At 37.5% G+C, this 13,949-nt stretch overlaps 1 protein-coding gene across 2 annotated transcripts in view; it reads left to right on the top strand.

Annotated features, from left to right (window-relative positions):
* The first annotated feature begins 2,037 nt into the window (after positions 1–2,037).
* Positions 2,038–13,949, top strand: part of LOC127938925 (E3 ubiquitin-protein ligase SH3RF1) — a 44,539-nt gene continuing 32,627 nt past the window's right edge. The window contains exons 1-2 of one of the 2 annotated variants that reach the window (XM_052535848.1): positions 2,038–2,385; positions 4,303–4,862. In XM_052535848.1, the coding sequence (XP_052391808.1) occupies positions 4,437–4,862 (426 nt within the window). In that variant the 5' untranslated portion in view covers positions 2,038–2,385; positions 4,303–4,436. Of the gene's footprint in view, positions 2,386–3,191; positions 3,326–4,302; positions 4,863–13,949 lie in introns of those variants that run through there. The other variant, XM_052535849.1, reaches the window with a different exon arrangement.

Genomic DNA, 13,949 nt, shown 5'->3' on the forward strand with positions numbered 1-13,949 from the left:
ACTGCCTTTGACTTACTCTGTTTATGCCATATGCTATAAATTCTTACAAGATACTGTATATTACTTCATGATAAGAGCCAGTAAGGTAGGAAGCTGATGATGTAATTCCTGTTTACTTTAGGGCTTGAGAACTTTGCCTTCAGCTGAAATGACTATAGCATATTGCTATTTTAAAGAGTGTTCACACCAGGTTTATGATTAAAACTTAAATCATGAAAAAAAGGTCATTGATTAAAAAAAATTATAAAAAAAGAATAATAAATAAATAATTACTATATATATATATATATATATATATATATATATATATATATATATATATATATATATATATACATTTTTTTTAAGTTCTCATTTAGTTTTTAAAACTTTAAAACTTCATAAAAACCATTTAGAACTAAAAGAATTGAAAACATGACAAAAACAATTACGAAAAACTTTCAAATGAAATCAGAAAGTATAAAAATAAAATCTAATTCAAAATTGACCGGTCTCATAAATATGAACGTTCCGCAATCCATTTCATTCCAAACATTTTGTGAAACACAGAAGAAGCCCTCATGTGAAACTCCACCAAACCTTCACCTTTATTCACAAATCACTGAAACATTCCTTGGATCCTCAAACCTTAAAGTAAAGGCTTCTCTTTGTAGAATAAAACCCACTTTTGTGCAATGAAGCAGAGGGTTATTCAAGAATGGGTTTTTAAAATGGAAAATGTTTACTGTTTTATAAACCATGAGGTATTTGAACATAATCATGTAACAAAGATGCATTTGATCTGATTTGACCCACAATCCCAGCCTTGGGGGCTTGTGTCTGATGAACAAGAGGGGCTGTGTGTCTCTTGCAAGGTTTACACACCACTGATGTAACGGGTCGATCTTCCAACAACCTGACCTCCGTGTTAACCTTTGTGTGTGCCAGTGTGCATGTGGAAGGTAGTGGAAAATTGACCTTTGAGCCACAAGCTGGAGCAGAGATGCAAAACCTAAAGGTTTCAAGGGGATGATGTTTGAGAATGTGTTTGAGAGCAATAATATTTACCTCATGGTATTATAATATGAATATTGCCTGTATAAATTAAAAATAAAATTTTAATGTATGCATTTAGCAGACTCTTTTATCCAAAGTGACTTACAGTGCATTCAGGCTATCAATTTTTACCTATCATGTGTTATATATATATATATATATATATATATATATATATATATATATATATATATATATTTTTTTTTTTACAAATATGTTAACCAGTAAGCATTATGCAATGCTAAATGTTTCAAAGAATATTGTTGTGACAAGGTGTAATTATGTGCATACACACACACACACACAAACACACACACACACACACACACACACACACACACACACATATATATATATATTAAAAATTACAAAATACTTTTAATGTATATATATATATATATATATATATATATATATATATATATATATATATATATATATATATATATATATATATATTTCTTGCAGTTCTGAAAATGGAAGGTGAAGTTGAGCAGTTTGAACTAACTGTGCGGTAGTATTCCTCGCATCGTTCTCTGTTACTGCACATTTTGGCAATTAGATAATCTGGGTGTGCATGCAAATAACCATACTACATGCATACTATATACTGCATAAATAGTAAGTGTAGAACAATAAGTGTGCTACTGACAACATACTCGAGGTTCATCTGGTGAAATTTGTTCTCTCTTCCCATTTAAACCTGATACAAGAGGAAAGTTAAAAACTATTCCCCTGCAGTGACTCTGGTAATTTGTGAAACTATATGGCGCACGCGGAGATTGTAAACAAACTATTCGTCAATGAACAACGTTACCCACTACGTATAGACTAAATCAGCTTTAGAAATACAATTTGCTTATTTCTGGCGATCAAAACGGCAGCTTTTCAGTTGTTGTTTATTTAAAATTTAGTAAGAACGAAGCCTAAGATCAAAACGGTTGATGTATTTTTCTAGCTAAGCGTTTTGAAAATCCTCCCTCCCGACTACACGTCCTCTGCAGTGTCCCACAGTATCCACAGGGCTCGTCATGGCGCTCGGACGCAGGAGCTCGCTTCCCCTGTTTTTCGTCGCTTTCTTCTAAATTTAATCTACCTGAATCTCTCGGAGTGAGGCTATTGCTCGGACTCGGGTTTTATTCAGATTTTTTTGCTGTTTCGACCAACGACTCAAGAGCGATGATCGGTTCCTTGCTGAGATATACAGATCTGAACATATAAACTTGTGTCCAACTTGGGCGATCAAGATTTCAGGATCCTGTTTCCAGGGCGAATTCCCAAGCTTGAGGAACTCGGGGAAAGAAACTTTTCTGGAAGAAGAGGAGTAGTGAGAAGGGGCCCTTATTTAAGGTAGATCTTTTGTGCTCTCACAAACATCACCGCAATCAAATGAAATGTAAACATCGAATCAAATCTTGTGAAGCTATGTGGTTACAACCAACATGAACACGAGTTACAGACGTTAGTTAGACGTTAGATAAAAGCGTCTGTCCTTTACTGTTTACTGTTACATCACGTACGACAATTTATACGTCTTTTAAAATTGTGGTTAGTTTTCAAAACACGAGTGATGATGGGTTAATTAGTTCCAGGAGTAATTTAAACAGACTCACGTACTGTAATTTAAGGTTGATGTATTTGTACCGCTACTCGGAAACAATGTGGCTAATGTTGGCTCTGTATCTATTAAATACAAGACTGTTCGTTTTATTCAGGACTTTAACGACAGAGAGGGCGAGGTTGAGTGTTTGCACTAAAGGTTTAAAGGGATAGTTTCCCCAAAATTGTAAATTCTTCATCATATACTCACCCTAAATGTTGTTATAAAACTATATACATTTCTCAAAAGAGATGTTAGGGACTGACAGCCTCAGTCGCCTTTCACTGCATTCCCCCTTACAATATAAGTGAACAGTGACTGAGGCTGTCAATTTGCTTAACACTATCTTTTGTATTTTGTACTTTGTTAACTATATTTATTTGACTTATAACGTTTCTGTACACAATCATTTAGTTCAGATCAATTAGCTAGTACCATAAAGATGTTTGACTTTGCAGTTTTTATTATTTTTTTAGTTTTATTAGTCTGTATTCATTGTTCTGCTTGCCTTTATGTATCCTCGTCTTTTGATTGGGAACGTGGTAGTGTGTCAGTCGGGATAACCGGTAACGGAAGGATAGTGGATGAGGCTCGATGAGGGAAAGGTCTGACGAGAGCACTACAGCCTCGTTTGGGCGCATTTGCAGTTTAGACACGAAGTCTCTTCTAGCCAACTGACCAAACGTGACGGTAAACTCTCTTTAGTTGTTTCAGCGTTATTTTTGTTGCCATTACCGGCGTGGACTGTATCAGTGTGTCTGGAACTAGAGAACAAAAAAATACAGAACTCTTAACAATTTTCATACCGTTCAGTTCAATCTCGGACGTGCTTTTTTTTTTCTCTCCAAACGCGAATAGAATATCGTACTAAAAGAATCAAGTTGTGTGCTAAATGATCCTCACTGTACACTGAGCTTACACTATGCACTTTGTACTGTTCCATCCAGTCTATGAATTTTATAAGGTTATGAAGTGGAAGTAAAGCTGCGACAGTTGAGATCATGGTTTCCAACAGTCCACACTTTGTTTTTGAGTTCTCATCCCGGTATTTCCGGGAGTTCACTTGTTATTATGTATACTTTTATTATGTATATGTATACCGTATGTATACTTCAGTATGGCATAGAAGAGCGAATAACTGCGTGTATAGAGAAGTACCAAGCATACTGCGTGACCAGTGTTGTCTGATTCCCGAATGAATGATTCTTATGAATCGGTTCTTTTTATTGAATTAAAAACACACATTACTGTATTTCACTAATACAACTTACAGTAATTGAATGCAGTAAGAATGATATTTTTGAAGTATTTATTTCTCAATAGTATAAAAAGAAACATTTTGGATTACAATCATTGAGGAAGCAAAATCTGAAACAGAATCATTTAATTCATTATAATTCCCAATCCTAAAGATATGTTTGTAGCTTATTTACTGGTCCAGTTCTTAGTGTTTCTGCAGTTTGTCCCAAGTTTACTGTGCATTTGAAAAGCAATTTAGATCTTTTTGAAAATCCTGGATACTGAAGAGACAGTTTTCTTGAGGAACTCTCTTTTTACATCCTCATTGCATGCTCATGTGCCTTCCATTGAAACCATCAAATGTCACATGTATAATGGTTTATAAGACAGAAGTGTCATGTGATATATTTTTCTTTGATTCTTTACAGTGAATGCTAGAGACATGATCATGACTGCGGAATGGGAGTGACGTGACATCAAGATTGGACTTTCCCTCCAAACAGCCTTATATCCACACACTCACATCATGTGCTTCTCTCTTCGGAGAGGCAAAACTGACTGAATGAACGACTACGCTGAGAAAGATTGTGCGAGTGTGAAAATGGACGAGTCTGCGCTCCTGGACCTGTTGGAGTGTCCAGTGTGCTTGGAACGGCTGGATGCTACGGCGAAGGTGTTGCCGTGCCAGCACACATTTTGTCGGCGCTGCCTGCTTGGAATCGTGGGGTCGCGTGCAGAACTGCGCTGCCCAGAGTGCCGCACGCTAGTGGAGAGTGGCGTGGATGAATTGCCTAGCAACATCCTCTTGGTACGGCTACTGGACGGTATGAAGCAGAGACCGAGGAGGACAGGAAGCGTGCATGGCACATTTACTAATGGATCTGCAGTGGCAGGAGTCCGAGCGCAGGGAGCTGGAGGAGGCCAGAGAGATCCAGGTCCCACAGGGGTACAGTCTCAGAGGGTCCAGGCCAAGAGCACTCCAGTTAGGGTGAGTCCCATAAATCAGACAGATCTGAAAAATGCACCTCATTACAAATCCAGTGAAATACTGTAAACATTTGAAAACACTGGTTCACGTGCTGGTTGTGTGAAAAAGTGTGTGCTTCGCTTTAAAGCACGCAGTGCAAACAAGCTTGATAAGAGGATTTTCGTTTTAGTTTGAGAGATACTTTGCCAAAGCAATGGTGCAAAACACAACTTTATGATATAATGAGGAGTTTGGGGTTTACTGTCAAGCTTTTTTTTTTCGCCAGTCGGTTTATTCACCTTTTTTTCAGTGCGGTAGTAAGCCGTTTTCTGTGTGAGACTTCTGATTCATTAGCTGCTATAGGGAAATAACGAGAATAATATCAATGTGCAGTAAACGGTCAAACTGTATGCACTACATACCATTGTCAATACATTAATATAATATGGTAAAAAATACCAGTTTGCAGTTTTCAAGCAGCATAACGAGCTGTTTTGTACAGCTGAAAATAACTGGAAGGGACTAACACCAGAAGCCAGACCCATTAAATTTACTAATGGCCATAGCCATTCAAACTTGAAAAATAAGGTGGATAAGACTCTCATTTTGGTAAAATAGGCTAGTTGATGCATTTAGGTAAGATGCTTTATATATGTTGCATCGCAAATGCAAATTGGACGGGTCATGAGTTGCTCTTGTGTAACTGAACACAGTGCCACACTTCACTCTAAAACACGGAGTGCACATATTTATTTAATTTAATCACAAATTTTGCAATTGTGTAACTACACTGAGCCATGTTGCAATTTCAGTTTAGTTCGATTAATCGTGTTGTGCTAGCAGATGGTGGAGAGAATCTTGTTAGCTCAAACCATTTGTGCTTCTTCTAAAGCAACTCAAGCAGCTGAGGTAAGCCTCCTTCCCTGCTGGGAAGAAGCTGCATTAACTGCCTCTTATCCAGACCTTTTTTATTGTATTGTGTATCTGGAGATCTTTATTTCTCTTTCTATGCGAGAGGGGATAAAAAAATCAAAAACATTGCAAGCGGACACTATTGTATTTGTGGCTGTTTGTGTCCGAGTGAAAGCACACACGTTTCTGCCAGTGTAACTTTCAAACAAAGTGTCCCGGTGGATCAGGATAGTTGTCATAGCAGCAGTTTTGTGATTGTGTGTTTTGTTATGTTCCACCTTTTGGTTTTGCATGGTAACAAAACACAGGTGTCCCTACAATAAAGCCCTCTGTCGTCTCGCTCTCACAGACTTGTGGGACAGAAAGAGGCCTCCACCCAAAGCATGATGGGAGGTGACACTCCAAGTCAAACATCTCCGGTCTATAATCTTTTAATATCCTTCTTTTGTTGTTCATAAACATCAGTGCTGTGAAATGACAGCTGGATTGGCCTAATAAGCTAGTTGTCTCTCTCCTATTAAACCAACTAAAAAATTCTACTTCAAATAAAGATTTTTTTATTTTTATTTTAAATTGTAATAATATTTAAGAAAATTACAGTTTTACTTTATTTTTGGTCAAATAAATACAGCCTAGGTGAGCATAAGAGACTTCATAGTTACCTACAGTTACCGACCATTACCGTCAATCTTACCGACCCCAAACTTATTTAAAATTTATTAAAATTGTACATTGATCCATTTTACTGTTACTGAAATGTAGCTTTAGGAATCGATAGATATTAAAATTCTAGCCAATACCTATAAACTGATAATTAAAAATAAAAATAAATAAATAAAATTAAATTAAATATTGTTACTATTTAACACAACCTTTTTTCTGTGAACCATCTCTTTCTGAATATATCGTCTATTTTCAGTTCATGTGCACTGCAGTGTGTATGCTTTTTTTTTCTAGTCTGTTTTCTATTTCTGCACACATTAAACCAGAAACAAACCACGCCATTTTTCAATTTGCCTTTGTTTGGAATGACTAAATCCTCTAAGTGATTACACTTGTTCTTTCTTTAGTTGGCATCACTACAGTAACACCTCCTCCCTATCCCAAAGTGCCCTTACCGCAAGAACATAAAATGATCAAATCTGATGAACTCTTCCCACATAGTCTTTTCTAATTAGCCCGTCAACGGAAATATCACGCTTTAGGAACACAGTCATTAGCATTAGGTTGTTTGCCAGAGCCGACTGAATCCATTAAAGAGAGGTATATACGGTTGATTAGTACTGTGAGCTTAAAAAAAAAAACTCTCACATGATCAGACTTGGCAGTGATTGTTTCTTATCTTCTCTCTCTTTGTGCCCGCTGTGTTTTCACGCATCAGTCTGTTTAAGGGTGTATCTGTGGTGGTATAAACAGCCTTGCTGCCAGTGGAAAGGGCTTTTTGCAGCGGTTGTAGCTTCAAACAGAGCCTGTGATTCCTAGGTGGTGGTGTTAAGACCAGGAATGCATCTAAGACTACATGATAACAGAGCATTGTGTGAGTGGCAGGTCTGTTATTTAGGTCTTCAGAGGGTTTTTGTTAAGTCTGACACTTGATATGCTGTGCTTTGGGAATGCACAAAACACACTCACGCAGAGAAGCAAACTGGTGCTAAGGAGAAGAATTCCTACCTAGTTCAGGGTACACGCATCAAGACATCCATACCCCTGAGATCTGAGTTGTCAGATGTTGCATTATGTGGCTGTTTTAGCATCTGATGTAGTTATGTAGTTCAATTCACAAACAAATGACTCTTATGACGTGTTTCGTATTAGTGAATCAGAAACTTGGTGTGATTATTTGTAGTCTGGTACACAAACAAATGACTCTTGCGAGACATTTCTTTTTAGGGAATCCAAAACATAGTGTTGTCACAAATGTCAGATTCATGAACAAATTTAATTTTATCAGCTTGTTCTCACTTTAGCGAGTAAGAAACATACATTGCAACAACGTGTTGTCAAATTCGTCAACAAATGAGTGCTATTAGCCAATTATTTTTTGTGAGTCAGGAACATTCTGTGCAACCAATGTTGTCCATTCACAAAGAAATGAATCTGATGGGCCGTTTTTTATTGTATCAGAAGTCATTCATACAGTCTGTCCAGTGTAGTCTGGTTCATTAAGAAGTGACCCTTATTGAGCTGATTCTCTGTAGTGAATCAGAAACATACAACCTGACTAGTAATAGTAATAATTCAGAAAGTCATTTGATAGCTATTTAATCAGTAAAAACACAAATACCCCAAATTGTCCCGAGCACAATACTGAAAGCTTTTGTGTGAGATAGATGGGATGGTCTGAGGGTGTGCCGCCTGAAACTGAAACCATGCCATCCCTGGACCTCATCCAGGGGGTTCAAGTGTTACTGAGGGGGACATGCAGGTGGACTCCATTAGCTACTAAAGAGCCAAAGATCAAAGAACACATTGATACCCATGAGTCCCAGTGGGCAAAAGGTGCCGCTGCCTCTCACTTCTCTCTATTTCTAATTCTTTTTTTTTCTCTCCCTACGATTTCTATCAGTGTTGAAGAATAGCAGGAGGTGTGGTCGAGCAGACAGATGCATAACAGCTTCTTATTAGTGGCCACCTCTGATCTGACAGACGCTGTCTGTCTGCGTGGGGCGCACAAACTTTATTTCAATCTTTAAGATTGAAATAAAGAGGCTGAATATGTAAAAAAAGAGAAGGAAGAACACTAAAATAGTGATCACTCTTATGATCACGAAGTCTGCAATTATTGGATCCAAAATACAGTAAGAGTAAAATGAAGACAAAAAGCTAAATTTTCAGCATCATTACTCCAGTCTTCAGTGTCACATGATCCTTCAGGAATTATTCTAATATACTGATTTGGTGCTCAAGAAACATTTCTCATTATTATCATGTTGAAAACTTAATATTTTTTGTGGAAACAGTGATAAATATATTTTTTCAAGATTCTTTGATGAATAGAAAGTTAAAAGATATGAAATAGAAACCTTTTGTAATGTTTTAAGTGTTTTTAGTGTCATTTTTGATCAATTTAATGCATCTTGCTGAAGTATTAGTCTTTGTTTAGTTGTTGTAATGTCTAACAGTTTTTTAAATCTGAATGTAACGATGTGGTTTAAATATTGAAGCTCTACCACTGCTGGAACATTATTATAGAAATCAGTGCACAGCGATAAGCTCTCTGCTTTTCTTGCTTAATATTTGCATTAAAGTAATACTTTTCTCAACTTCTTGACACTCTTACCGCTAGCTCTGATCTGTTGTCAATCCCACAATCCCCTGTGCATGGCTGTCTCTCAGCTCACATATATATAATAAATTGAAAGGACCTGCTCATCTCTGCTCACTCCGCACCAGTGGACACGTACGGTGATGGGCTGAGTGTCAGCTGTTTACCTCAGAGCTTCCAAAGCCACTTCGCTGAAACAACTCAGTGGGAAGCCTTCTGACTAATCACAAGCAGTTTTATTGTGCAAGTGATGCATATGTATTTGTGTGTTTGTAAATGACTTGCCTGAATGCCGTCTAGTTTTCACCTTTTTGTTAACAGTCTTTGAGACCAGGCTTGAGTTCAGCTTGTGTAGGAGACAGAATGTTCATTGTACTGGTAATTAGATTGAATCAATGGGATCTGTGTCTCGCAGTGTTTCTCAAATCGCTCTTTTGCTGCTTCATCTAAGGCAAAACTGGGAATTCGCAATCTTAAATTTAAAATAATGTATCAGAAACACACAGCTCAATTAGTGTAGACAAATTACTTCCTGTGAACCGATTGTTTTAATGATTTGCTCAAAAAGATCTCCTCGGTCAGATGAATCATTCACTTGAAGAACTCTCTGATTCGTTAATGTCTCATTCTATTACTAAAGACTTTCAGTAATATCTGACTCAAATGAAACAAGTTCTGCTTTGTATAGTTATGGTTCGTAAAACTGACTGGTTGTAAAGATATTTTTTTGTAATGATATTTAATATTTCTAAAAATAAGTTTTACTAAAAATGTGCAAATCTAGGCTATGTTTTGGGTAATAATAGCAAAAATAAATTAATAGATAAATAAAGCTTTACAAAATATTGTACACAATAATAGCAAAAATAAAGTAATAGATAAATAGAGCTTTACACAATATTGTGAAATATGATTACTATCAATATATTTTAAAATCTACTCCGTAAATTTCAGTACTCCAGTCTTCAGTGTCACATGATCCCTCAGAAATCAGTCTTAAGTATTTACTGTCACTTTTGATTAATTTAATGTTTCCTTGCTGTTTCAAATATATATATTTTTTTTTTTTTTTTAAATAATCTTACTGACCCCTAATTTTTGAACGGCCGTGTACATTCAGCAGAAATACGTCTTAGTAGGAAACACTGCTGTCTTGATCACCAACATGATGGTTTAACCTCATCACTTTCTCCTCCAGTTCTGAGGTGACGTGACTCGGCTTTCTGTGGCCAGCAGGTCAGCTGGGTTGTCACTTGTCAGAGATGAAACAGAGAAACAGCTCAGGGGTCATAGGTCAGATGTGAAAGGTTATGTGAGTGGGGTCAGCATCAGAGCAGGAGGCAGAGAGCAGTAATATTCAGAGCTACTCTTTCATCTTCCTCGCACACGCAATCAGAAATGTATTAAAACTTAATCAGATTCTAATTTAACATCTTTGAATGTGGAAATGATGTAATGAATCTCCATATCTGGCATTGAGAAAGCGTTAGCAGCTGTGTTCTTAGCCCATAGCGCACATTTTAAATCTAAAGTCTCATTATGAGAAGCAGAAAGGAGAAGGCCTTCCGTTTAATTGATGAGAAAGGGCTTGGTTTAATGGCCATGAGATGGTCTCTTCAAAAGACGGCATGCTTATAGCTTCACAATTATCAACTATTTCCCTCGGAATCATAATCGTTTATTATTATTGTAATGCATCAAAAACTATTTACAGTGCATTTAAGCCTTAAGTCAAATGGTTGGTTTAGTTTTGTTGCAGACAAGTGGCACAATACTACACATGATTTTCTTCAATTGTAATTTTTGTCACCAATAAAGTAGTTAAATGCTGATTTGTTTATAGACATAGTTTAAAGACACTTATTCAATACAACTAGTTGTTTTTGTTGACAAACCCAAAAACTAATTTAAGGGCGCTGATGCTCAGTTGAATTCATGTGTTCAACTGACATGTTTGGAATTTGTCACAATGCTCAAATGCTGTGGAAAACGCATTGTAAGTGGGACATTTTGATGCAGTGAAACCCAAACTTAAATTTTCATGATTAGTCCATACCATAATCCTTTAAGTGGACATTAAATGAAATCTCATTCTGTTTGTTTTCTTTATGCATATTATTGATGATATTTTAAACAATTGATCCATCCGTGTTTCTATATATATATTTTTTTTGACCTCATATATTTTAAGCAATACGTCTTAGATCTTTCAGTAAAATCTTTCAGACTTCTCTTTGGTGAAGGATGCTCTGTGCAACTTTAATTGTAATCTTGTGTAATTGTGCAATTGTGGTGCATCTGATTCACTTTGTTCATAAAAATCGCATGGAGTTAATCAAAATAGCAAGCTCAGATCTGATTGAGTGGCCTAACACCAGTGGACCTATGGAGGTCGAGAAGCACTGTTCCCAGACTGCTGCAGTGTCCACTTCAGAAGAACAACAATAATAGATGCTTGATTTGCCAGTGTTTGTGTCTTTGATTTGATTTCAAAGTTCTGTATGACTTTAAATAGCATATGAAAAATTGTAGCTGGTCATGTATTGATCAGGTGCGAGATCAACAGCCCAAGATGTCTGTCTGAGTGCAGGACCACATTTGCTATGAACAAAGTTCACTTCCTTTCTCCTTGCCCCACTTCCCCTAAAAATCACAAGAGAAATCCTTAACGTTTCATTTGGTCTCTTACCTACATGCACTGCTTGTTTATCTCAAAGCCTGAATGTTTGTCCATCAATGACTGAGTTTCGTGAGTGCGACCTCCTTGACAGAAACCTTCCCAAACCCCAAAAGCCCTAAAATCTAAACTCTGTGGGCCACCCTCTTGATGTATTTAGCTTTTCCTGTCTCCCTGCCTCCCCACAGCAGTCTATTTGCTTGTGCTTGACTCTCTGTGTCTCTTTGGCAGTACTTGCCGTTTTTATGCAAGGAACGAGGAATGCTGTTTATTGTGTCCTGGCACGTATAAAAGTGACATTCCTATGACCCGCCCCTCCACTGCCCTGTGCCTGAGCGGCCCGCATTGACTCACACTGGGCCTTTTTTTTTGATGATGATATGCTCCTGCTGACCTGTGCCTGTGTCCTGTAACCCCTTCATTAAGGCCCTGTAAGCCTGTACTTACAGATCTCATTGCACATAGACCCCCCCTTTTTCTCAGTCTTGTCCCCTCTTTTCTGTCCCGCTGTGCTCTCTGCAAGCATAGCAGATCATTTCCCCCATCTCCCCTCCTTTTATTACCCATTACTCCCTTGCTTCCATTTTCTCGTTCTTTTCGACTTTTTTAATTCCCTCCCTCATTTCTCTCCTAGCCGATAGCAGGAAGTCATTCTCAACAGCTTAATGTTTCCCACAGGCCTCCAGATGGTTTGTATTTGTGTGTGTATGTGTGTATTAACAATAAATGAGGGTGATGTGAGTTGTATTTCATCGTTTTGCCCACAATTTATGTGGGCATCCCTAGTATTATGTCCTCTTTCAACTTTTTCTGGCCAAGAATCTCCTTCTTAGTCAGAAAGACAACATCTGATGTGACGTGACCAACCAATGTTTTTGTTTTTACTTAATGTTCTTTCCTTTTCTCACAGAATTAAAATGATTCCTGTATTACTGTCAGGATCGCATAAAGACGGTTTCAGGTGGTCTGATTAATGCCCCTATTCTCAAAAACTGGCAATCTTAATCCGTAGGTTTGTTATCCGAGTCTGAGAATAAACCAATATAAGCTTAAATATTGCATTTGGTGATATTAACATCTGCTCCACACACACACACACACACACACGCTTTTTTGCATTCGTTGCTGCCTTCTGCATCTTAACCAGAGTCACATCTGGTCATTATTCACAAATTAATAAGTGCTAACCAATCCATATATCATCACGCCACTCTCTCTGTGTGTGTGATGGGTAGCATGTTTGTAAGACACCTGAGCTCTCCTGACAGCTGTGTTTTGGTGCTGCTATTTTGTATTAAATCTGTCACCCCTGTGATGGCCAACCTGGACTGAACCACGCACAAATCTTCACATCACTGTGTGTGGCCTCGCGTTTCTGATTCACTTTATCACACCATTTGTGTGTCAGTTTTGATTTGATCTTCAGTTTAAATGGTCTATAAATAAGAGCTCTGTTTGAAGAGTTTGATTCTCTGTGGTGTGTTTAGCCTTCGAGACGCTTCCAACAGTCTTGATGCTGATGGCTAAATGTGTGATTCATTGAATGGTCTTCTGCCTCATGTTGATTCATAGGCTTTTTTTTTTTACCTTTGGCCCAAAAGAATAACCTGTACATTGTTGAGAAGTTCCAGTGGCTGTGTGTGTGTCCACGCATTCCCTTCCTCGTCCCTAAACCTGTATACTTTCATGATGGACGTGCCTTTGCTGTAGGGAGAGTTTTTGAAGGAACCACAGGAAGGGAAGGAACAAGCTAATTATTTAAATCATAAAAACCTAGTTTAAAATGATAGCCTTTTGGGCAATGCTCTGACATACAGTATACTTTGTAACATACTGTTTAGTGTGTGTGTATGTGTAGATAGATAGATCTGTAGCTTTGGGTGCCGAAAGTTTAGCTGGGGTCCTCAGGGGCTCTACCTCTCAGTTCATCTGCATTTGTCCCTGGACTTTCTTTAACCTATCTTCTGCTTCATTTTTCCTGCTTGATTTTCTTCCTTCCTTCACTCATGTCCTGTTTAGCCTTTTTGTTTTGCCGTCCGTTTTTTTTCCTCCTCTTGTTCTTTTTTTCCCTTTCCTCTTCTCTCTTTTGCTAGCTTGTACTTTATTCTTTACTGCGCTGTTTCATTCTTATCCATTTTTGCTCCTTCTTTGACCCTTTTACTCTTTTCTTTTGCTCATTATTTTTCTTTTTTGTTCTTACTGCAATTTATTTAGCTCGTTCCATTTTCATTCAGTCTTTTTTTTGCTCATTTCT

The sequence above is a fragment of the Carassius gibelio genome, chromosome A20, assembly GCF_023724105.1.
Source record: "Carassius gibelio isolate Cgi1373 ecotype wild population from Czech Republic chromosome A20, carGib1.2-hapl.c, whole genome shotgun sequence".
Lineage (NCBI taxonomy): Eukaryota > Metazoa > Chordata > Actinopteri > Cypriniformes > Cyprinidae > Carassius > Carassius gibelio.